The sequence below is a fragment of the Pristiophorus japonicus genome, chromosome 5, assembly GCF_044704955.1.
Source record: "Pristiophorus japonicus isolate sPriJap1 chromosome 5, sPriJap1.hap1, whole genome shotgun sequence".
NCBI classification, from domain to species: Eukaryota; Metazoa; Chordata; class Chondrichthyes; family Pristiophoridae; genus Pristiophorus; species Pristiophorus japonicus.
Genome location: NC_091981.1, coordinates 235266923 through 235288726, shown reverse-complemented (window position 1 = coordinate 235288726; position 21804 = coordinate 235266923). Strand labels below are relative to the sequence as shown.

Here is a 21804-nt window from a genome sequence, read left to right as displayed (position 1 = left end):
GGAAACATTGGGCCCAAGTTTCGGGCCGCGCCGGACGCCCGTTTTTCACGCCACATAGTGCGCCTAAAAAAAACTTACCTATTCTCCGGCTCCCTGCAGGTCCTCTGGAGCTGGGCGCGGTGCAGCACGAGCTGTAGGGTGCGAAGCCAGGTCCCTGCGCTGAAAACAGTGCCGGGACCTCTGCACATGCACGCTACAGTGGGCGCAGTAGCTCCAGGTGCCCAAAACTGTGGGAGGGGCCCGAAGCACGCAGCCCCTGCCCCTGGCCAAAACCCCCCACCCCCCCTCCTCCTCCCCCTCCCCCTCCCCCTTCTCCCCCTCCCACCCACCTTCTCCCCCTCCCCTCGCTGTCAGAAACACAGACACTGACAGACAGAGAGTGAGAGACACACACACCGACAGACAGAGATAGAGACACTGACAGAGACACACTGGGGGGGGCCGTCCCAGCACGCTGTTGGAGGACTCCCGGTGCTGCAGTCAGTAAGTAGAAAATGTTTTATTTATTGATTTTTTTTTTTTTAATTATTTTTTATAAATTTTTTTTGATTGATTTATTGTTTGATTTATTGATGTATTTATCATTTATTATTGATGATGGCTCTTTATTTGTAAAATTGAAGTGTTTAATGTTTGTAAACTTCCCTTTAAACCCTAGCCCCCCCCCTTTCCCTACGCCTAATTTGTAACCTACGCCTGATTTTCTAAAGTGTAGACAAGGTTTTTTCGAACGTACAAAAATCTTCACTAAGTTAGTTTGGAGTAAGTTTTCACTGCCTAAACTTTGAAAACAGACGTAAGTGGCCGGACATGCCTGTTCCAAAGTGAAACTGTTCTAACTGACTAGAACTGGAGCAAACTAAATGCCGAGAATTCAAATTTCAAAGATACTCCATTCTAAACCAGTTGCTCCAAAAAATCAGGAGCAACTCAGGCCGAAACTTGGCCCCATTCTCTCTGTATCTACTCTATCAAAATCTTTCATAATTTTAAAGACCTCTATTAGGTCACTCCTCAGCCTTCTTTTTTCAAGAGAAAAGAAATCCAGTCTATTCATCCTTTTCCTTTATGTTACCCTCAAATTTCTGGCATCATCCTTATAAATCTTCACCGACCCCTCTCCAGTGCCTCCATATCCTTTTTATAATGTGGTGACCAGATCTGTACACAGTACTATAAGTGTAGTCTAACCAAGGGTTGATACAGATTTAGCATAATTTCTCTACTTTTCAACTCTATACCTCTAGAAATAAAACCTGGTGCTTGGTTTGCTATTTTTATGGCCTTGCTAACCTGTGTCACAACTTTTGGTGATTTGTGTATTTGTAATCCTAGATCCCTTTGTGCCTCTACCCTACCTAGACTCGCACCCTCCATGTAATAAGTGACCTCCCTATTCCTACCAAAATGTAATACCTCACATTTATCTGTGTTGAACTTAATTGGCCAATTATATATCCATTCCGCAAGTTTATTAATGCCCTCTTGTAATTTATAACAGTCCTCCTTAGTATTGACTATCCCCCCGAATTTGGTGTCATCTGCAAATTTAGAAATTGTGTTTTTGATTCAAAGTTTAAATCGTTGATGCAAATTGTGAACAGCAGTGGTCCCAGCATTGATCTTTGTGCAACACCACTACCTACATTCTGCCACTGTGAATAGCTACCCTTTACCCCTACTCTCTGCTTTCTGTCTTGAAGCCAACTAGCAATCCATTCTGCTACTTGTCCCCTGACTCTGCATATTCTAACCTTGTTCATCAGTCTATTATGGGGTACCTTATCGAAGGCCTTTTGAAAATCTAGGTAAATCACATCTACTGGATCATCATTGTCTACTCTCTCTGTTGCCTCTTCAAAAAATTCAATAAGTTTGGTCAAGCAAGACTTTGCCTTTTGAAACCCATGCTGACTATTCATTATTATATTTTTGGTTTCTAGATGTTCTTCTATTTTCTCCTTTAGTAGGGATTCCATTATTTTTCCTACCACTGATGTTAAGCTGACTGGTCAATAGCTCCCTGGACATGTTCTATCTCCCTTCTTAAGTATCGATATTATGTTAGCTTTCCACCAGTCCTCTGGCACTACACCTTTTTCTAACGAATTATTAAATATGTTTAGTAATGCCTCTACTATCACTTCCCGAGATTCTTTTGAAATGCGTGAATGCAATCTATCCGGACCAGGGGTTTTATCCTCTGAGTTTGATCAGTTTATTTAATTTATCCCCTTTTTTATTTTAATTGTCCTTATCTCATTACTAATTTCATCATCCAATGTCATGTCCACCTGTTCTATCTCCCTGGTAAATACTAAAGCAAAATAATTATTTAATATTTCTACCATCCCTCTATCGTTACCTGTTGTATTATCTGGTCTATCCCTGATTGGCCCAATTCCCATCCCAACCTTCCTTTTTTTTTTAAAATTGATGTGCCTGTAAAATATTTTACTGTTTTGTTTTATGTTCCTTGAGAATTGAATTTCATAGTTCCTCTTTGCCTTCCTAATAGTTTTTTTTTTTTACTTCTCTCCTAATCTCTTCGTAGTATCCTTTATCATGCATTCATAAGAACATAACATAAGAAATGAGCAGGAGTAGGCCACCTGGTCCCTCAAGCCTGCTCCGCCATTTAATATCATGCCTGATCTGATCATGGACTCAGCTCCACTTCCCTGCCTGCTCCCCATAACCCCTTATTCCGTTATCACTCAAAAATCTGTCTATCTCCGCCTTAAATATATTCAATGACCCAGCCTCCACAGCTTTCTGGGGCAGAGAATTCCATAGATTTGCAACCCTCAGAGAAGAAATTCCTCCTCATCTCAGTTTTAAATGGGTGGTCCCTTATTCTAAGATTATGCCCCCTAATTCTAATCTCCCCTATCAGTGGAAACATCCTCTCTGTATCCACCTTGTCAAGCCCCCTCATAATCTTATACGTTTCGATAAGATCACCTCTCATTCTTCTGAATTCCAATGAGTAGAGGCCCAACCTACTCGACCTTTCCTCATAAGTCAACCCCATCATCTCCGGAATCAACCTTCTCTGAATAGCCTCCAAAGCAACTATATTCTTTCGTAAATATGGAAACCAAAACTGCACGCAATATTCCAGGTGTGGCCTCACCAATACCCTGTATAACTGCAGCAAGACTTCCCTGCTTTTATACTCCATCCCCTTTGCAATAAAGGCCTTTATTACTATAATACTAACTTTTTGTGTTTCATGCATAAGGACCCCCAGGCCCCTCTGTACTGCAGCATTTTGCAATTTTTCTCCATTTAAATTAGAATTTGCTTTTCTCTTTTTTCTGCCAAAGTGGATAACCTCACATTTTCCTACATTATACTCCAGCTGCCAAATTTTTGCCCACTCGTTTAGCCTGTCTATATCCCTTTGCAGATTTCTTGTGTCCTCCTCACAATTTGCTCTCGCTCCCATTTTTATATCATCAGCAAACTTGGCTACATTACACTCGGCCCCTTCATCCATGTCATTAATATAGATTGTAAATAGTTGAGGACCCAGCACCGATTCCTGCGGCACCCCACTAGTTACCCATTATTTCACGATTCTCTGCTTTCTGTTAGTTAGGCAATCCTCTATCCATGCTAATATATTACCCCTAACCCAGTGAACTTTTATCTTGTGCAGTAACCTTTTATGTGGCACCTTATCGAATGCCTTCTGGAAATCCAAATACACCACATCCACTGGTTCCCCCTTATCCATCCTGCTTGTTACATCCTCAAAGAACTCCAGCAATTTATCAAACGTGATTTCCCTTTCATAAAACTATGTTGACTCTGCTTGATTGAATTATGCTTTTCCAAATGTCCCGCTACTACTTCCGTAATAATGGACTCCAGCATTTTCCCAATGATGGATGTTAGGCTAACTGGTCTATAGTTTCCTGCTTTTTGTCTGCCTCCTTTTTTAAATAGGGGTGTTACATTTGCGGTTTTCCAATCCACTGGGACTGCTGTCTATGTACTTATGTATACCTCTTCACTTACCCTCAATTTTTCCCTTATGGCTTTATTCATCCATGGAGCCTCATTAACGTTTAGTCGTTTTAAATGTTTCCCATTGCTATTTTACATCATGGTTTGCCAATATTGTTGCCCATTTTATTTTCCCAAGTTCTATTTTCAGCCCTTCAAAATCAGCCTTTCTCCAATCTATTACCCTGGTTTTCGTCATACTTATGCCCTTCTCAATTATCATCTTAAAGCGTATTATATTATCACTATTGCCGAGATTTACTTCTCTTATCTGCTCTGGTTAATTCCCCAGTACTGGATCCAATAGTGAATCCTCCCTTGTTGGGCTTTTTACATATTGGTTTAGAAATAAGTCCTGTGCACATTATAGGAACTCCATTCCCTTATCCCTTTTACCTAAATCTTCTGTCCATTTAATATCGGGGTAGTTGAAATCGCCCATGATTATTACTCATGGTCTGTAGACTACGCCTATTAATGTGATTGATCCTTTAGTGTCTTTTATCACTATCCATATGGATTCTATTTTTGTCTTGCTGATAGCTGCATCACTTTTTTCTACTGGCATTATGTTATCCTAATAAGTATAGCTTCTCCACGTCCCCTTTTTCGCTCTCTATCTTTTCTAAATATGTTATACCCTGCAATGTTTAATTCCCAGTCCTGATTTTTCTGTAGCCATGTCTCAGTAATCCCTACTACGTCTGGTTCCTCGCAACACATAATTGCCTCCAGCTCCCCTTTTTTATTAGGGACACTGTGTGCATTGCTGCACAGACAGTTTAACTCATTTTTAAGAGAATTTCCTCTCATTTTACGTTTAACCATCTTTTTAGACTCATTGAGAGGTTGAATTTCGGCTTCCCAATAAGGCCTGTTACTGTCAGAAAGCGGCAGCCACGTGGCAGTGTCCATTGACCGCCGATTTTGTGTCGAATGGCCGCCACTCGCAAAATTCTCTGGTGGATTTTCCAGCGGTCCCCTTCCACCCCACTGCTGCCGAACCCTCTTAGCTGCATCATCAAAGCCCCGCAAGCAAAATTAAGGCAAAAAAATCTTGCGGCTGCCGCGCAGTGTCCACCAACGATTTTTTCTGTCGGTGTACTGTGTGTGCAAAATGGCAGTGCGGCCACCATTAAAGGGGAGCGCGTAATGCCGCGGCCGCCATCTTATTTTTTTTGCCGGCCAACTGCCAGGTCAACCCGACAATTATGCCCCCGGGTTCGGCTGGGTCACCAACAAGCAGCCTGGGTGCCAGGCCACTGACCCGGCCGAAACCCTTCCTGGTGGCCCAGTGGACCTAACTAAAATAATTGCAGAGCTCACAGCGGCTCTCCCCTTTAAGTGAAGGGCAGAGACGTGGGACATGCCAGTGTAATGACATTATCAGAGTTACACAGATGACTGACAGCGGTGGCGAGTACTTCCCGCCCCCACTTACGCCCCTTTTATGACCGATCTTCTGCTCTCCATCCTAACTCCACCCCATTATGACCGACTTCCACTCTGTTTGGAAAAAAAAGACAGAGCTGAATTTTGTGCAAGAGACCACCTCATCCACCGTGGTGGTGAAAACACAGGAAAAGCGGTAGGTGCGACCAGTTTCCGGCGGAGATGAATTTCTCCCCCAGTTCTATAACTCTATTTATTCCTTTACTTTATTCTTTCCTATGCTCTCTTTTCCTGTTTTGTTTATATTTAGGCTAGTTAAGTTTCTTGAAGATCCCTCCCCCCGGCAAGAGGGAATGAAATGTGGTCAGCTCTCTTTGAATAGAGAGGCTCGTGACCTGCCTTATGCAACAGTGGACGACAAACTGCGAGTTGTTGCAAATATCTCCAGCTCCAGCTTGGAGGGAGCCCAACGCATAAACCGTCATCACCGTGGTCACCTTCACAGCCACTGGCAACGTGGTCCTTGCCCTGCACTGAGTTTGCAGTTGTGGCTGCAGCAGGTGGCAAATTTCAGTGAGGAGATGATCCTTACTGAAGTGCAAACGTCACTCACATTGTTTCTCTGAGGTTTAGTTAAGAGAATTGCTCCCTGAACACCCTAAGTGGATATGGCCTCCTCGTAAGAGCCCTTCTCCCCCTCCTCCTCTTCCTCTTCCAGGAGCTTGTCCTCCTCTGTGTGCCCTCTATTCTTTCTCCAAGTCATGCTGTATTCCAAGGGGAATTCCTACTAGTGTACCCATGTCTGCCAGCAACTGGTTTGTACAGAAGCCTTTAAAGTCAGGAAAAAGTCCTTCAGCACTAGCCACACCACTTTGTGTAGACTTTGGCAATTTTAAGCAATTCTAGTAAGCACCAAACACTAGCAGAATCATACCAACAGCCAGAAGAAATCACCAAGCAAATAACCTGCAAGTAGTTGATGAGCCCTTCAAATAGCTCTGGGGGGAGGTCCTTCCTGCTGCTGAACACGTGTTCAACTGTGCGACGTTAAGAGATGGCATTAGCTGGACCGCGAGTTCCAAAAGGAGAGCGCTAATGTCAAATCAGCGCTGCAAGCTGATTGACGTCATGATCTGCCTGCTCTGCATAATTTTGGTGGGCGTTCACTGCACGCGCCAACGCCCTCACTATTATGGCGTCCGACGCGATTCGCCTCACAAGCGAGCGTATGCGCCGAGCATGCCATTTTGGAGCTCCTGGGACACTCAAGTGGATACAAATTTTGTGCCTTTGGTATTACCCTCCAGGAGGAGGGGAAATATTAGGAGAGAAAAGCAGAAACTGCAATGTCACCAGGCAGGAAGAGAGAAAATACAAGGAAAGTCAAAACTGAGCATTCACTGGAGCACCCTGGTAGCCAGTTACAGGGGCATTATGAGTAGCCTGAAAGTGAACGAGATGAGCAAGATCAGGGGTTGGCAGCAGCTTACAGTATTTCAATGGAGCCAAGAGCAGCACACCTGCTCTTACTGGTTCCACATCAAGGCAAGTGGAAATGGTAAAACTTACCTCTGATCATAGAATCATCGAATCATGGAATTGTTACATGGTTACAGCATGGAAGGCGGCCATTCGGCCTGTCGAACCTGTGTTGGCTCTCTGCTAATCCCACTCCCCTGCCCATTCCCCGTAGCCCCGCAAATTTCTTTCAGGTGCATATCTAACTCTCTTTTGAAAGTTGCAATTGTGTCTGCCTCCACCCCCCTTTCAGGCAGTGCATTCCAGATCCTAACCACTCACTGTGTAAAAAAGTTTTTTCTTATGTCGCCTTTGGTTCTTTTGCCAATCACCTTAAATATCTGTCCTCTGGTTCTTGACCCTTCTGCCAATGGAAACAGTTTCTCTCTATCTGCTCTGTCCAGATCCCTCATGATTTTGAAAACTTGTATCAAATCGCCTCTCAATCTTCTCTGCTCCAACGAGAACAACCCCAGCTTCTCCATTCTATCGATTTAACTGAAGTCCCTCTTTCTTGGAATCGTTCTCGTAAATCTTTTCTGTATCTTCTTTGAAGGCCTTCACATCCTTCTTAAAGTTGAGGCCGAAACAATGTTTTATACAGGTTCATCATAATTTCCAGGCTTTTGAACTCTATACCCATTCATGAAGCCCAGGAGCCCGTAAGCTTTTTTAACTGCTTTCTCAACCTGCCCTGCCACCTTCAACGGTTTGTGCACACATACCCCTCGGTCTCTCTATTCATGCATCCCCTTTAGGATTGTACCCTTTAGTTTATATTTTCTCTCCTCATTCTTTCTACCAAAATGTATCACTTTACACGTTTCTGCGTTAAATTTAATTTGCCACGTGTCTGCCCATTCCATCAGCCTGTCGATATCCTCGTGAAGCCTATCACTATCTTCATCACTGTTCACTATACTTTCAAGTCTTGTGTCATTTGCAAATTTTTAAATTGTGCCCTGTATACCCACATCCAAGTCATTAATATACATCAAGAAAAGTAGTGGTTCAAGAACCATCATCATCATCATCATAGGCAGTCCCTTGAAATCGAGGAAGACTTGCTTCCATTCTAAAAGTGAGTTCTCAGGTGACTGTACAGTCCAATACGGGAATTACAGTCTCTGTCACAGGTGGGACAGACAGTGGGTGGGGAGTCTGGTTTTCCGCAGGCTCCTTCCGCTGTCTGCGTTTGGTTACTGCATGCTCTCGTTGACGAGACTCAAGGTGCTCAGTACCCTCCCGCATGCTCTTCCTCCACTTAGGGCGGTCTTGGGCCAGGAATTCCCAGGTGCCGATGGATTGCTACCAGTATCACGTGCTGGGCGGAGTAGAAATAGCAGGATAGTTAAGATGAATGCGTGGCTTGAGGAATGGTGCAAGAGGGAGGGATTCAAATTCCTGGGACATTGAAACCGGTTCTGGGGAGGTGGCACCAGTACAAACTGGATGGTCTGCACCTGGTTAGGACCGGAACTGATGTCCTCGGGGTAGTGTTTGCTATTGCTGTTGGGGAGGGTTTAAACTAATATGGCAGGGGGATGGGAATCTATGCAGGGAGACAGAGGGAAATAAAATGGGGGCAGAAGCATAAGATAGAATGGAGGTAAGGAAAAGTGGAGGGCAGAGAAATCAAAGACAAAAATCAAAAAGGGCCATATTACAACATAATTCTAAAAGGACAAAGAGTGTTAAAAAGACAAGCCTGAAGGCTCTGTGTCTCAATGCGAGGAGCATTCGTAATAAGTTGGATGAATTAACTGCGCAGATAGCTGTTAACGGATATGATGCAATTGGGATGACGGAGACATGGCTTCAGGGTGACCAAGGCTGGGAACTCAACATCCAGGGGTATTCAATATTCAGGAAGGATAGACAGAAAGAAAAAGGAGGTGGGGTTGCGTTGCTGGTTAAAGAGGAGATTAACGCAATAGTAAGGAAGGACATTAGCTTGGATGATGTGGAATCTGTATGGGTAGAGCTGCGGAACACCAAAGGGCAGAAAACGCTAGTGGGAGTTGTGTACAGACCACCAAACAGTAGTCGTGAGGTTGGGGATGGCATCAAACAGGAAATTAGGGATGCGTGCAATAAAGGTACAGCAGTTATCATGGGTGACTTTAATCTACATATAGATTGGGCTAACCAAACTGATAGCAATACGGTGGAGAAGGACAAGGGATGGAGTGTATAAGGGATGGTTTTCGAGACCAATATGTTGAGGAACCAACTAGAGAGCTGGCCATCCTACACTGGGTGTTGTGCAATGAGAGAGGATTAATTAGCAATCTTGTTGTGCGAGGCCCCTTGGGGAAGAGCGACCAGAATATGGTAGAATTCTTCATTAAGATGGAGAAGCGACACAGTTAATTCAGAGACTAGGGTCCTGAACTTAAAGAAAGGTAACTTCGATGGTATCAGAAGTGAATAGGCTAGGGTAGACTAGCGAATTATACTTAAAGGGTTGACAGTGGATAGGCAATGACAGACATTTAAAGATCACATGGATGAACTTCAACAATTGTACATCCCTGTCTACCGTAAAAAGAAAACAGGGAAGGTGGCTCAACTGTGGCTAACAAGGGAAATTAGGGATAGTGTTAAATCCGAGGAAGAGGCATATAAATTGGCTAGAAAAAGCAGCAAACCTGAGGACTGGGAGAAATTTAGAATTCAGCAGAGGAGGACAAAGGGTTTAAATTAGGAGGGGGAAAATAAAGTATGAGAGTAAGCTTGCAGGGAACATAAAAACTGACTGCAAAAGCTTCTATAGATATGTGAAGAGAAAAAGATTAGTGAAGACAAATGTCGGTCCTTTGCAGTCAGAATCAGATGAATTTATATTGAGGAACAAAAAAATGGCAGACCAATTGAACAAATACTTTGGTTCTGTCTTCACTAAGGAAGACACAAATAACCTTCCGGAAATACTATGGCACCGAGTGTCTAGCGAGAAGGAGGAACTGAAGGAAATCCTTATTAGTCGGGGAATTGTGTTAGGGAAATTGATGGGAATGAAGGCCGATAAATCCCCAGGGCCTGAAAGTCTGCATCCCAGAGTACTTAAACAAGTGGCCCTAGAAATAGTGGATGCATTGGTGGTCATTTTCCAACATTCTATAGATTCTGGATCAGTTCCTATGGATTTGAGTGTAGCTAATGTAACCCCACTTTTTAAAAAAGGAGGGAGAGAGAAAACGGAATTATAGACCAGTTAGCCTGACATCGGTAGTGGGGAAAATGCTGGAATCAATTATTAAACATGTAATAGCAGCGCATTAGGAAAGCAGTGACAGGATGGGTCCAAGTCAGCATGGATTTATGAAAGGGAAATCATGCTTGACAAATCTTCGAGAATTTTTTGAGGATGTAACTCGTAGAGTGAATAAGAGAGAACCAGTGGATGTGGTGTATTTGGACTTTCAAATACACCACATCCACTGGTCCCACACAAGAGATCAGTGTGCAAAATTAAAGCACATGGTATTGGGGTGGATAGAGAACAGCTTGGAAGACAGGAAGCAAAGAGGAGGAATAAACGGGTCCTATTCAGAATGGCAGGCAGTGACTAGTGAGGTATCGCAAGGTTCAGTGCTGGGACCCCAGCTATTTACAATATACATTAATGATTTAGACAAAGGAATTGAATGTAATATCTCCAAGTTTGCAGATGACACTAAGTTGGGCGGCAGTGTGAGCTGTGAGGAAGATGCTAAGAGGCTGCAGGGTGACTTGGACGGGTTAGGTGAGTGGGAAGATGCATGGAAGATGCAGTATAATGTGGATAAATATGATGTTATCCACTTTGGTGGCAAAAACAGGATGGCAGAATATTATCTGAATGCTGACAGATTAGGAAAAGGGGAGGTGCAACGAGATCTGGGTGTCATGGTACGTCAGTCATTGAAAGTTGGCATGTAGGTATAGCAGGTAGTGAAGAATGCAAATGGCATGTTGGCCTTCATAGCGAGAGGACTTGAGTATAGGAGCAGGGAGGTCTTACTGCAGTAGTACAGGGCTTTGGTGAGACCACACCTTGAATATTGTGTTCAGTTTTGGTCTCCTAATCTGAGGAAGGACATCCTTGCTATTGAGGGAGTGCAGCGAAGGTTCACCAGACTGATTCCCGGGATGGCCGAACTGACATATGAAGAAAGACTGGATCGACTAGGCTCACATTCACTGGAATTTAGAAGAATGAGAGGGGATTTCATAGAAACATATAAAATTCTGACTGGATTGGACAGGTTAGATGCAGAAAGAATGTTCCCGATGTTGGGGAAGTCCAGAACCAGGGGTCACAGTCTAAGGATAAGGGGTAAACCATTTAGGACCGAGATGAGGAGAAACTTATTCACTCAGAGAATTGTGAACCTGTGGAATTCTCTACCACAGAAAGTTGTTGAGGTCAGTTCATTAGATATGGCCCTTACAGCTAAAGAGATCAAGGGATATGGGGAGAAAGCAGGAATGGGGTACTGAAGTTCCATGATCAGCCATGATCATATTGAATGGTGGTGCAGGCTCGAAGGGCTGAATGGCCTTCTATGTTTCTATGAGATGCACTTTATCAAGGAAGCTTTGAGAGTGTCCTTAAAGAGTTTCCTCTGCCCACCTGGGGCTCGTGATACCCGCCCTCCTATATGGCTCAGAGACGTGGACCATATACAGTAGATACCTCAAAGCGCTGGAGAATTAACACCAACGCCGCCTCCGCAAGATCCTGCTAATTCATTGGGAGGATAGATGCACCAACGTCAGTGTTCTTAATCAGGCCAACAACCCCAGCATCGAAGCACTGACCACACTCGACCAGCACTGTTGGGCGGGCCACATCGTCGGCATGTCTGACACGAGACGTCCAAAGCAAGCGCTCTACTCCTAGAACCAACCCCTGTAGAACACCTCTGTATACCTCGCTCCAGTCCGAAAAACAACCATTCACCACTACTCTCCTGTCACTTAGCCAATTTCGTATCCATGGTGCCACTGTCCCTTTTATTCCATGAGCTTTGTTATATATGTGGACTTGTATTTACTCTGTACAGCCACCAGAGGGCTCATTCCCCAGAGCCCCAAGGGATCCCATAATCCCTTGGGAGCACAGGTATTTAAGAAGGCTTCACAGGTTGGAGAGGCACTCTGGAGACCTGCAATAAAAGACTACGGTCACACGTTACTTTGAGCTCACAGTATTCAGTCTGACTCTTTCTCCATACACAACTGGCGACGAGATACAGATAGCGAACCCAAAGATGCAGAGAACAGTGGGCATCCTGGAGAAATTTTCAAAGGGAGATGATTGGGAAACTTTTGTGGAACGACTCGACCAATACCTCGTGGCCAATGAGCTAGATGGGGAAGACAGCCCTGCCAAACGAAGGGCGATCCTCCTCACCGTCTGTGGGGCACCAATGTATGGCCTCATGAAGAATCTGCTATCTCCAGCGAAACCCACGGAGAAATCGTACGACGATTTGTGCACACTGGTCCGAGAGCATTTGAACCCGAAGGAAAGCGTTCTGATGGCAAGGTACCGGTTCGACATCTACAAACGGTCTGAAGGCCAGGAAGTGGCGAGTTATGTCGCCGAGCTAAGACGCCTTGCAGGACATTTCGAATTTGAAGGACATTTGGAGCACATGCTCAGAGACTTTTTCGTACTTGGCATTGACCACGAAACCATACTTCGCAAACTTTTGACTGTAGAGACCCCAACCTTGAGTAAGGCCACAGCGATAGCCCAGGCGTTCATTGCCACCAGTGACAATACTAAGCAAATCTCTCAGCACACAAGTGCTGCTACAAGTACTGTGAACAAAGTGATGTTGTTTTCGAATCGTAACCTACAGGGCAGGTTACACATACCTGCAGCTACACGTCCGCAGATCTCTCAGAGTCCACCAACAATTGTGATGAATGCAACACCATTAATACCTTGTTGGCGCTGCGGGGGTGATCATCGTTTCTATTCATGCCGATTCAAAGGATATGTTTGCAAGGGCTGTGGCACAATGGGTCACCTCCAACCAGTGTGCAGGCGAGCTGCTAAGCCTGTTAAACTTGCAAACCACCATGTTGTAGAGGAGGATCACGACGTAACAGAGCCTCAGATAGAGGAAGCAGAGGTACATGGGGTACACACATTCACCACGAATTTTCCCCCGATAATGCTGAATGTTGAAGTAAATGGACTCCCGGTGTCAATGCAGCTAGACACGGGTGCAAGCCAGTCCATCATGGGCAAAAAGACTTTTGAAAGGATGTGGTGCAACAAGGCCTTAAGGCCAGTCTTAACTCCAATTCGCACGAAACTAAGAACTTACACAAAAGAACTGATTCCTGTAATCGGCAGTGCTACCGTAAAGGTCTCCTATGATGGAACGGTGCACAAGCTACCACTCTGGGTGGTACTGGCCGATAGTCTCACGCTGCTCCGCAGGAGCTGGCTGGGAAAGATACGCTGGAACTGGGACGACGTCTGAGCGCTATCGCTCACTGACGACACTTCGTGTGCCCAGGTTTTAAACAAATTTCCTTCGCTGTTCGAACCAGGCATCAGGAAATTCCAAGGAGCAAAAGTGCAGATCCACCTAATTCCGGGGGCGCGACCCATCCATCACAAGACGAGAGCAGTACCATACATGATGAGAGAAAGGGTAGAGATCGAGCTAGACCGGCTGCAACGAGGGGGCATCATTTCACCGATCGAGTTCAGCGAGTGGGCCAGTCCTATTGTCCTAGTCCTCAAGGGAGATGGCACCATCAGAATCTGTGGCAATTACAAAGTAACTATCAATCGTTTCTCCCTACAGGACCAATACCCACCACCAAAAGCCAATGACCTCTTTGCAACGCAGGTGGGAGGAAAGATGTTCACGAAGCTGATTCTGACATCAGCCTACATGATGCAGGAATTGGAGGAATCATCGAAGGCCCTCACCTGCATCAACACGCACAAAGGTCTTTTTGTTCATAACAGGTGTCCGTTTGGAATCCGATCGGTGGCGGCAATATTCCAGAGAAACATGGAAAGTTTACTGAAGTCGGTCCTGCACACCGTGGTCTTCCAGGACGACATCTTGGTCACAGGTCGGATCACAGTCGAGCATCTGCAGAACCTGGAGGAGGTTCTTAGTCAACTCAACCGTGTGGAGCTCAGGTTAAAATGCTCGAAGTGCATTTTCCTGGAGCCTGAAGTGGAGTTCTTGGGAAGGAGGATTGCGGCGGATGGCATAGGCCCACCAACACGATGACGGAGGCAATCGAGAAAGCACTGAGGCCACAAAACGTGACGGAACTGCGGTGGTTTCTGGGACTCTTGAACTACTTTGGTAACTTCTTACTGAGTCTCAGCACCCTGCTAGAACCACTACATGTCTTACTACGAAAAGGGGGCGAATGGGTTTGGGGCAAAAGCCAAGAAAATGTCTTTGTAAAAGCGAGAAAATTGTTATGCTCAAACAAATTGCTTGTGTTGTATGATCCATGTAAGCGTTTGGTACTAGCATGTGATGCGTCGTCATATGGTGTCGGGTGTGTATTGCAACAAGCTGATGATTTCAGGAAACTGCAACCAGTTGCTTATGCATCCAGGAGTCTGTCTAAGGCTGAGAGAGCCTACAGCATGATTGAGAAAGAAGCGTTAGTGTGTGTCTATGGGGTAAAGAAAATGCATCAATACCTGTTTGGGCTAAAATTCTAATTGGAAACTGACCATAAGCCACTTATATCCCTGTTTTCTGAGAGTAAAGGGATAAATACCAACGCTTCGGCCCGCATCCAGATATGGGCGCTCACGTTGTCCGCAAACAACTACGCCATCTCTCACAGGCCAGGCACAGAAAACTGCGCCGATGCTCTCAGTCGGCTGCCATTGCCCACCATGGGGTGGAAATGGCGCAGCCCGCAGATCTAGCCATGGTTATGGAAGCATTTGAGAGTGAGCAATCACTCGTCACTGCCCGGCAAATCAAAACCTGGGCGAGCCAGGACCCCTTATTATCTCTAGTCAAAAGCTGTGTGCTTCATGGGAGCTGGTCCAGTGTCCCATTAGAAATGCAGGAAGAGATAAAGCCGTTCCAGTGGCGCAAAGATGAAATGTCTATACAGGCAGACTGTCTTCTGTGGGGCAATCAAGTAGTGGTCCCCAAGAAGGGCAGAGACACCTTCATCAATGACCTCCACAGAACCCACCCAGGCATCGTAATGATGAAAGCGATAGCCAGATCCCACATGTGGTGGCCCGGTATCGATGCGGACTTAGAGTCCTGCGTTCACAGATGTAATACATGCTCGCAGTTAAGCAATGTACCCAGAGAGGTGCCGCTAAGTTTATGGTCCAAACCGTGGTCTCGGGTACATGTCGACTATGCAGGCGCGTTCTTGGGTAAAATGTTCCTTGTGGTTGTCGACCCGTACTCCAAGTGGATTGAATGTGAGATAATGTCGGCTAGCACGTCCGCTGCCACTACTGAAAGCCTGCGGGCCATGTTTGCCACACACGGCTCACCCGATGTCCTGGTGAGCGACAACGGGCCATGCTTTACCAGTGCTGAGTTCAAAGAATTCATGATCCATAATGGGATCAAACATGTCACATCTGCCCCGTTTAAACCAGCTTCCAATGGTCAGGCAGAGTGAGTGGTGCAAATCATCAAGCAAGGCTTGAAGAGGGTAACTGAAGCCTCACTGCAGACTCGCCTATCCCAAGTCCTGCTTAGCTACCGCACAAGACCCCACTCACTCACTGAGATCCCACCTGCTGAACTGCTGATGAAAAGAGCACTCAAGACAAGGCTCTCGTTAGTTCACCCTGATCTATATGAACAGGTAGAGAGCAGACGGCTTCAACAAAGTGCATACCATGATAGCGCAAATGTGTCACGCGAGATTGAAATCAGTGATCCTGTATTTGTTCTAAATTATGGACAAGGTCCCAAGTGGCTTCCCGGCACTGTTGTGGCCAAAGAGGGGAGCAGGGTATTTTGGGTCAAACTTTCAAATGGACTCATTCACCGGAAACACTTGGACCAAATCAAACTCAGATTCACGGACTATCCTGAGCAACCCATCTTGGACCCGACCTTCTTTGATCCCCCAACACACACACCAGTGGCAACCGGCACCACGGTTGACCACGAAGCAGAACCCATCATCCACAGCAGCCCTGCAGGGCCCAACACACCAGGCAGCCCAGCAAGGCCAGCTGCACAACAGCCCAGCGAGGGCCCAACAAATGATTCAACATCACCAGCTTTCACACCGAGACGATCAACCAGGGCAAGAAGGGCCCCAGATCGACTCACATTGTAAATAGTTACACTATTGACTTTGGGGGGGAATGTTGTTGTATATGTGGACTTGAATTTACTCTGTACAGCCACCAGAGGGCTCATTCCCCAGAGCCCCAAGGGATCCCATAATCCCTTGGGAGCACAGGTATTTAAGGAGGCTTCACAGGTTGGAGAGGCACTCTGGAGACCTGCAATAAAAGACTACGGTCACTTTGAGCTCACAGTATTCAGTCTGACTCTTTCTCCATACACAACAGGCTTCAACTTTGCCAGCAAGCCTATTATGTGGCACTTTGTCGAATGCCTTTTGGAAATCCATGTACACCACGTCAACTGCATTGTCCTAGTCAACCCTCTCTGTTACCTCATCAAAAAACTCGACCAAGTTGGTTAAACATAATTTGCCTTTAACAACCATGCTGGCTTTCCTTAATGAATCCACACTTGTACAACTGACTGTTAATTTTGTTCCTGATTATTGTTTCTAAAAGCTTCCCCACTACCGAGGTCAAACTGACGGGCCTATAGTTGCTGGGTTTATCTTTACACCCTTTTTTGAATAAGGCTGTAACATTTGCAATTCTCCAGTCGTCTGCCACCATCCCTGTTTCTAAGGAGGATTGAAAGATTATGGCCAGTACCTCTATGATTTCTTCTTTCACTTCTCTCAGCATCCCAAGATGCTGGATGCTGGCCTCTAGGCCGCCTCATTTTCATCCTCCTCCGCCACGCAGCTGCCATTTTTTGCCAGAAAAGAGGCCTGGTAGATTTTAGCCTCTGACCCACAAACAGACATGAGATTGCTGTGCGCTCCTATCCGGGATTAAAATTAGTTTTGAAAGTCACACAATTACTACAGAACATGTTCATGGGGTTCTAGTGCTATAATTTGCATACAATGGTTGAGCCTTACCAAGTGGATTGAGTGAAATCGCCTGGTTTATATTTTTGCCTGTCAGTGGAATGAGGTTTGATTTTAAAATAAATTTGTACATACCTGTATAAACTTGCAGAAATTAGACTGTTTGCAAGACAGGAAATATTTTTGTTATGTGCAACTCAGAATGAAAGACATAAAAACCTGGCAGATCATGGCTGCATCTGCTTACAGTTTACACCAGCATGCTTCTGAACTATTATCAGCCTGAAACCTAAACTGAGATAGACCTAGTTAAAAACAGCATTAATTTAGCATCCTGAATTTGTGTGATTTATATTGTCAAATGGAGGTCAGATTTTAGCTGACTTTAAACCCAGTTACCCATAAAAAGGGCATATGTATTTCAAATATGTGATCAGATTACCAGTAGATTAAAGGCAGGATATGTCATAGTGTTTCTTGCTGTCTGATTAACAAGAGCAGCTTTGTCCTTTTCTTGATAGGCAAAAGTAACAATAGACATAGTTTACAACAAGACAAAACTTAGCACACATTCTTCATGCCCAACCTGCAACATTTCAGAAGATCATTTTGTTTGCTGTAGTGAAGTGCTGCCAAGCTGGCTTCCCTTTACCTTGTGTTGCCATGGAAACTGAACATAGCCATTTACAAGAGTTAAGTGCTTTAAAATGTGAAAACCAGCATACAGACAGGTCCAAGTGTTCCTCACCTGCATTGTGACGTGCCACATATCCCAGTGCCCAAGCTGCTGCTTCTTTCACTCCTGGATCAAACTCCTCCAGACAGATTACCAATGCATCCAGTGCCCCACAATCCACTACTGCATGGGCTAAATCAGGAGAGTGTTTGGCCACGGCTCTCAACACAAACGCTGCAGCTTTCTTGTAGAAACGCTTTATAAAAATAGAAGCATTTGGTAAACCGTTTATCCAAATAAAGCTTTGTGATGCCTAATTTCAGGTGCTTTTTTGTGGTTAGGAAGAACCTAAATAATCACGATAACACAAGTGTTGAACACAAACATCTAGGATGATACTCCAGTGCAGCACTGAGGGAGTGCTCCACTGTCGGAGATGCCATCTTTTGGATGAGACGTTAAACCGAGGTGCCGTCTGCCCCCTCAGGTGGATGTAAAAGATCCCATGGCACTATTTTGAAGATGATCAGGGGAGTTGTCCTGGCCAATATTTAACCCTCAACACACATAACATAAACTGATTATCTGGTCATTATCACATTACTGTTTGTGAGAGCTTGCTCTGTGCAAATTGGCTACTGTGTTTCCCACATTACAACAGTAACTACACTCTAGAAGTACTTCATTGGCTGTAAAGCGCTTTGAGACGTCCGGTGGTTGTGAAAGGTGCTATATAAATGTAAGTCTTTCTTTCATTCTTAAATGCATTTTGTGTATACATGGCTTTTTCTAGTATCTAAAAATATTTTTTTTTTTAAATGGGCAACATTCTTTAAAAGGACCACTGATATCTTTATAAAATTTCATGCCTGTTAGTTTACCAAGTTTGTACATGGGCATACACTGGCACACAACTGTTGATACAATTACATCATATTAATAAATCATTTCCATTTTGTTAAAGATTTAAAAGTGAACATAATCAAATGAAAATTACATTGCAAAAGCTTGCACGGTAGCTGTGAGCCGGCCAATATGGTGGCTCTGAGGAAGAGTTTTAAGAGCAGACTAGTCATGACTGTTGTTTTCATTAAATCTGCCCAAAATGGTTTCCTTGTAGAATGGTGTTCATGTTGTATTATATGACAAGATGAAGTGATTAGAGCTTTCAAGATGTGACCAGAAACTACAATGAGCAGCACCAAAAAGTGAATCATCACCTACATTATCTTGAAGGTAAATTACATGGACCTTGCAGCATCTACTCATAATGATCAATGAATATGAACATACACTGTTTTATTATTTCCCTTTTGAGAAAATGTAAGACAATTTTTATTTAAAAATATGCATGTCTTCAACAAGTGAGAAATTATTAGTGTTTTTGAAATGTATGAAGATGGCAATTTAATAAGCTTCTTTTCTAAACAGGTTTGAAATAATGTGTCATCACTGTAATCATCAACTTTAAAGTCAGGAAGGTAGTTTTGCCCAAGGGACAAACAGATTGCTTGCATGTGCAGCTAAACTCTACATGAACTGGCTAATTAGCTTCCTTCACTTGCCCTCAGTCACTAAAGTATGATAGGCCTTTTGTGACCCCGCACTAATCTGCTGGTGCCCTCAATGATCCCAGCTAACCAGTGTATCACAGCTGCCTGACAAACTAAAAGCCAATGTGCAAAGCCTCGGTGCAGGCAATTTATGCTGTTTTTAAACGGGATCCCTTCAGTAGGGGAAAAAATATACACGACTAGCTCACAGTTAGAATACAAATTACCATGGCATACACAATTACAATTATCTCAATACATGCTTTCACTCTAAGTAGTGAAAAACAGCAGAGCTCTACCTTTATGATTATACCAATATTATCTTTTTTTTGATCTGTGTAAAGGAAATATGAGGTCTTACATTTTGTTCTGCCAATGAATACACTAGCTGCGGAAGAATGTCTCCCTTAACAACAGCCTCAGCTAGGTCATCATTGTAATTGGCTAGACGTCCCAGTGCCAATGCTGCTGTCTGCTGAATGCTTGGAACCACATCTAGTAAGAGGGGCCTCAAAAGAGACATCACACCTATAAAAAAAGAGAGAAAAAAGGAAGCTTTTATATTTTAATTTTATTCTGCAATACTATGATTTTTTTTAAAGAAAGTTGTTGCTTGTTCATCAACCTTTTTATTGTTAATTGATTTCTGCTCAATAGCAGATAATGTGAGACATAGATTTTTTTAAAGAGACAATATTAGTGTAAGAAATAGCGAAAATATAAAAGGAACCAAAATGACAATAACCATTAAGTCAATAGTTTGTCAATTTAGTTGTCCATGTTATTTTACGAAGTACAAGAATAAACGTTGTCATCTTCCATGAGAGGTACCTTATGCCACCACCAGAAAACTTTCGTTGTTGCAAAAAAGAATAAGCAAAAATACTGAAAGCATTAACATCAGTTGCACGTACACTTATTTTTAAATTCATTGGATCTTCACTCACTGCCATAAAACTTCCTCCTTCAATTACAACAGAAGAGCCACTTCTGCAGAGAAGGACGGATACTGCTGATTTTACTTTTCTCCATCCACCACTGAGGAGTCACTCCCTATCTACTACTCCTTCAACAATCTGACCAAGAGCAAGCAAAGCTTACACTATTTAAACAACCATCAAGATGAATTAAATTTAGGCAAAAGGGAGTTCAGTATTCTACTATCATAGCTGTTGAGCTACCAAGCCCATGGGCTGGATTTTCGGTATTGGTAATTTCGGGTGTTAATCACAACGGGGCGGTACTTATGGCACTTGGAAAAAGTTTGCGCCTCCGTCCATAAAATTCGCCCGAAACTGAGGTTCAATGATCAGGGGCGCTAAATCAGGCATTACACGCTTGTGCTCAAAAATCGCGGCTCAAAAAATGCTCTAAACTTTAGACGCGTGTGAACCTTCCCGAGCCCAAGCGAATGTTTAGGGTGCGCCAATTTAGTTTGCACATGCGCAGATCCGCCGGCCCACTTCGTTCAGAGTTGGAGGCGTGGCACAGCAGGAGGAACGCCAGAGAGAACGCCGCTTCTCTGCAACGGCAGCTGAGGCCCTAGTTCAGGCCATTGAGAGGGGTGGCCAGCACTTCATCTCGTGGGAGGAAGGAGGACCGTGCCAAGGAACTTCAGATAGATTTGGAGGGAAATTGCGGCAGAGGTGTCAGCGGCAGATACAGTGGCTAGAACTGCCACCCAATGCTGCAAGAGTTTTAATGACCTCACGAGGGTCGCCAGGGTGAGTACGCTTTACATTCATGCACCCATCATAATTCCAAGATCACTGTCTCAGACAATGCAAAGTCTTTGACGAAGCTGGCCCTTCTCTATGTGTTCCAGGCCATGGTGTAGGTTGTTGAAGCCAACTAAAAGCTGGAGGCTCAGTTCACCAGCCATGCCTTGCAGATTCAGCAGCGCAGACTCTTTTGTCTCTTAATCATTGTCACCCCTCCTCGCACTACCCCTCCACTCTTGATATGCGTTGGCCAAATATCACCCTGAGCCACAATCCTAGCTGGCACTCACCTCCTCCCAGTCTTTCCACATGCTCAGTCCACTGCCACGCAGATTATAATGCACACATTTGCACTTCCAGACAGTAGCAGCTACCTATCATGGAAGGCACATGTGGCACAAGAGGAGCTGCACACTTACTCAACCAGTCTTCTTGCTCTTATTGTAGTCCAAGTTAGTGCATAATCGCCGGGAGCAGCAGCGGACCAGAGGCAGCGAGCCTGATGTGCAGGACCTCACGAAGGTGGAACAGCAAGTGTCAGCCCTCATGGGCACCCTAGTTCGCGCAGTGGCCAGCGGCGAGGCCGAGCCCCCTATGGATGGTGACGGTACATGAATGGCTTTGGCGATTGATGTGAGATCCTTGACCCCTAATATCAAGTGGCCTAGCCCCTTAACATGTCCAAGGCCACCTTCCTCTTATCAGCCTGCCCCCTCCCCTGCTGCTAACCACACGTTTATTGTTTTATGCATACAGATGACCGGCCAGA

At 44.6% G+C, this 21804-nt stretch overlaps 1 protein-coding gene across 3 annotated transcripts in view; it reads right to left on the bottom strand.

Moving 5' to 3' along the window:
* spag6 (sperm associated antigen 6) overlaps nt 1-21804 on the bottom strand; it is a 237255-nt gene that overhangs the window by 125156 nt on the left and 90295 nt on the right. For all 3 annotated transcript variants that reach the window (XM_070880078.1, XM_070880080.1, XM_070880079.1), the window contains exons 3-4: nt 19676-19842; nt 17834-18017 (exon numbers count right to left, since the gene is read on the bottom strand). In XM_070880078.1, coding sequence (XP_070736179.1) covers nt 17834-18017; nt 19676-19842 — 351 coding nt within the window. The remainder of the gene's footprint in view (nt 1-17833; nt 18018-19675; nt 19843-21804) is intronic.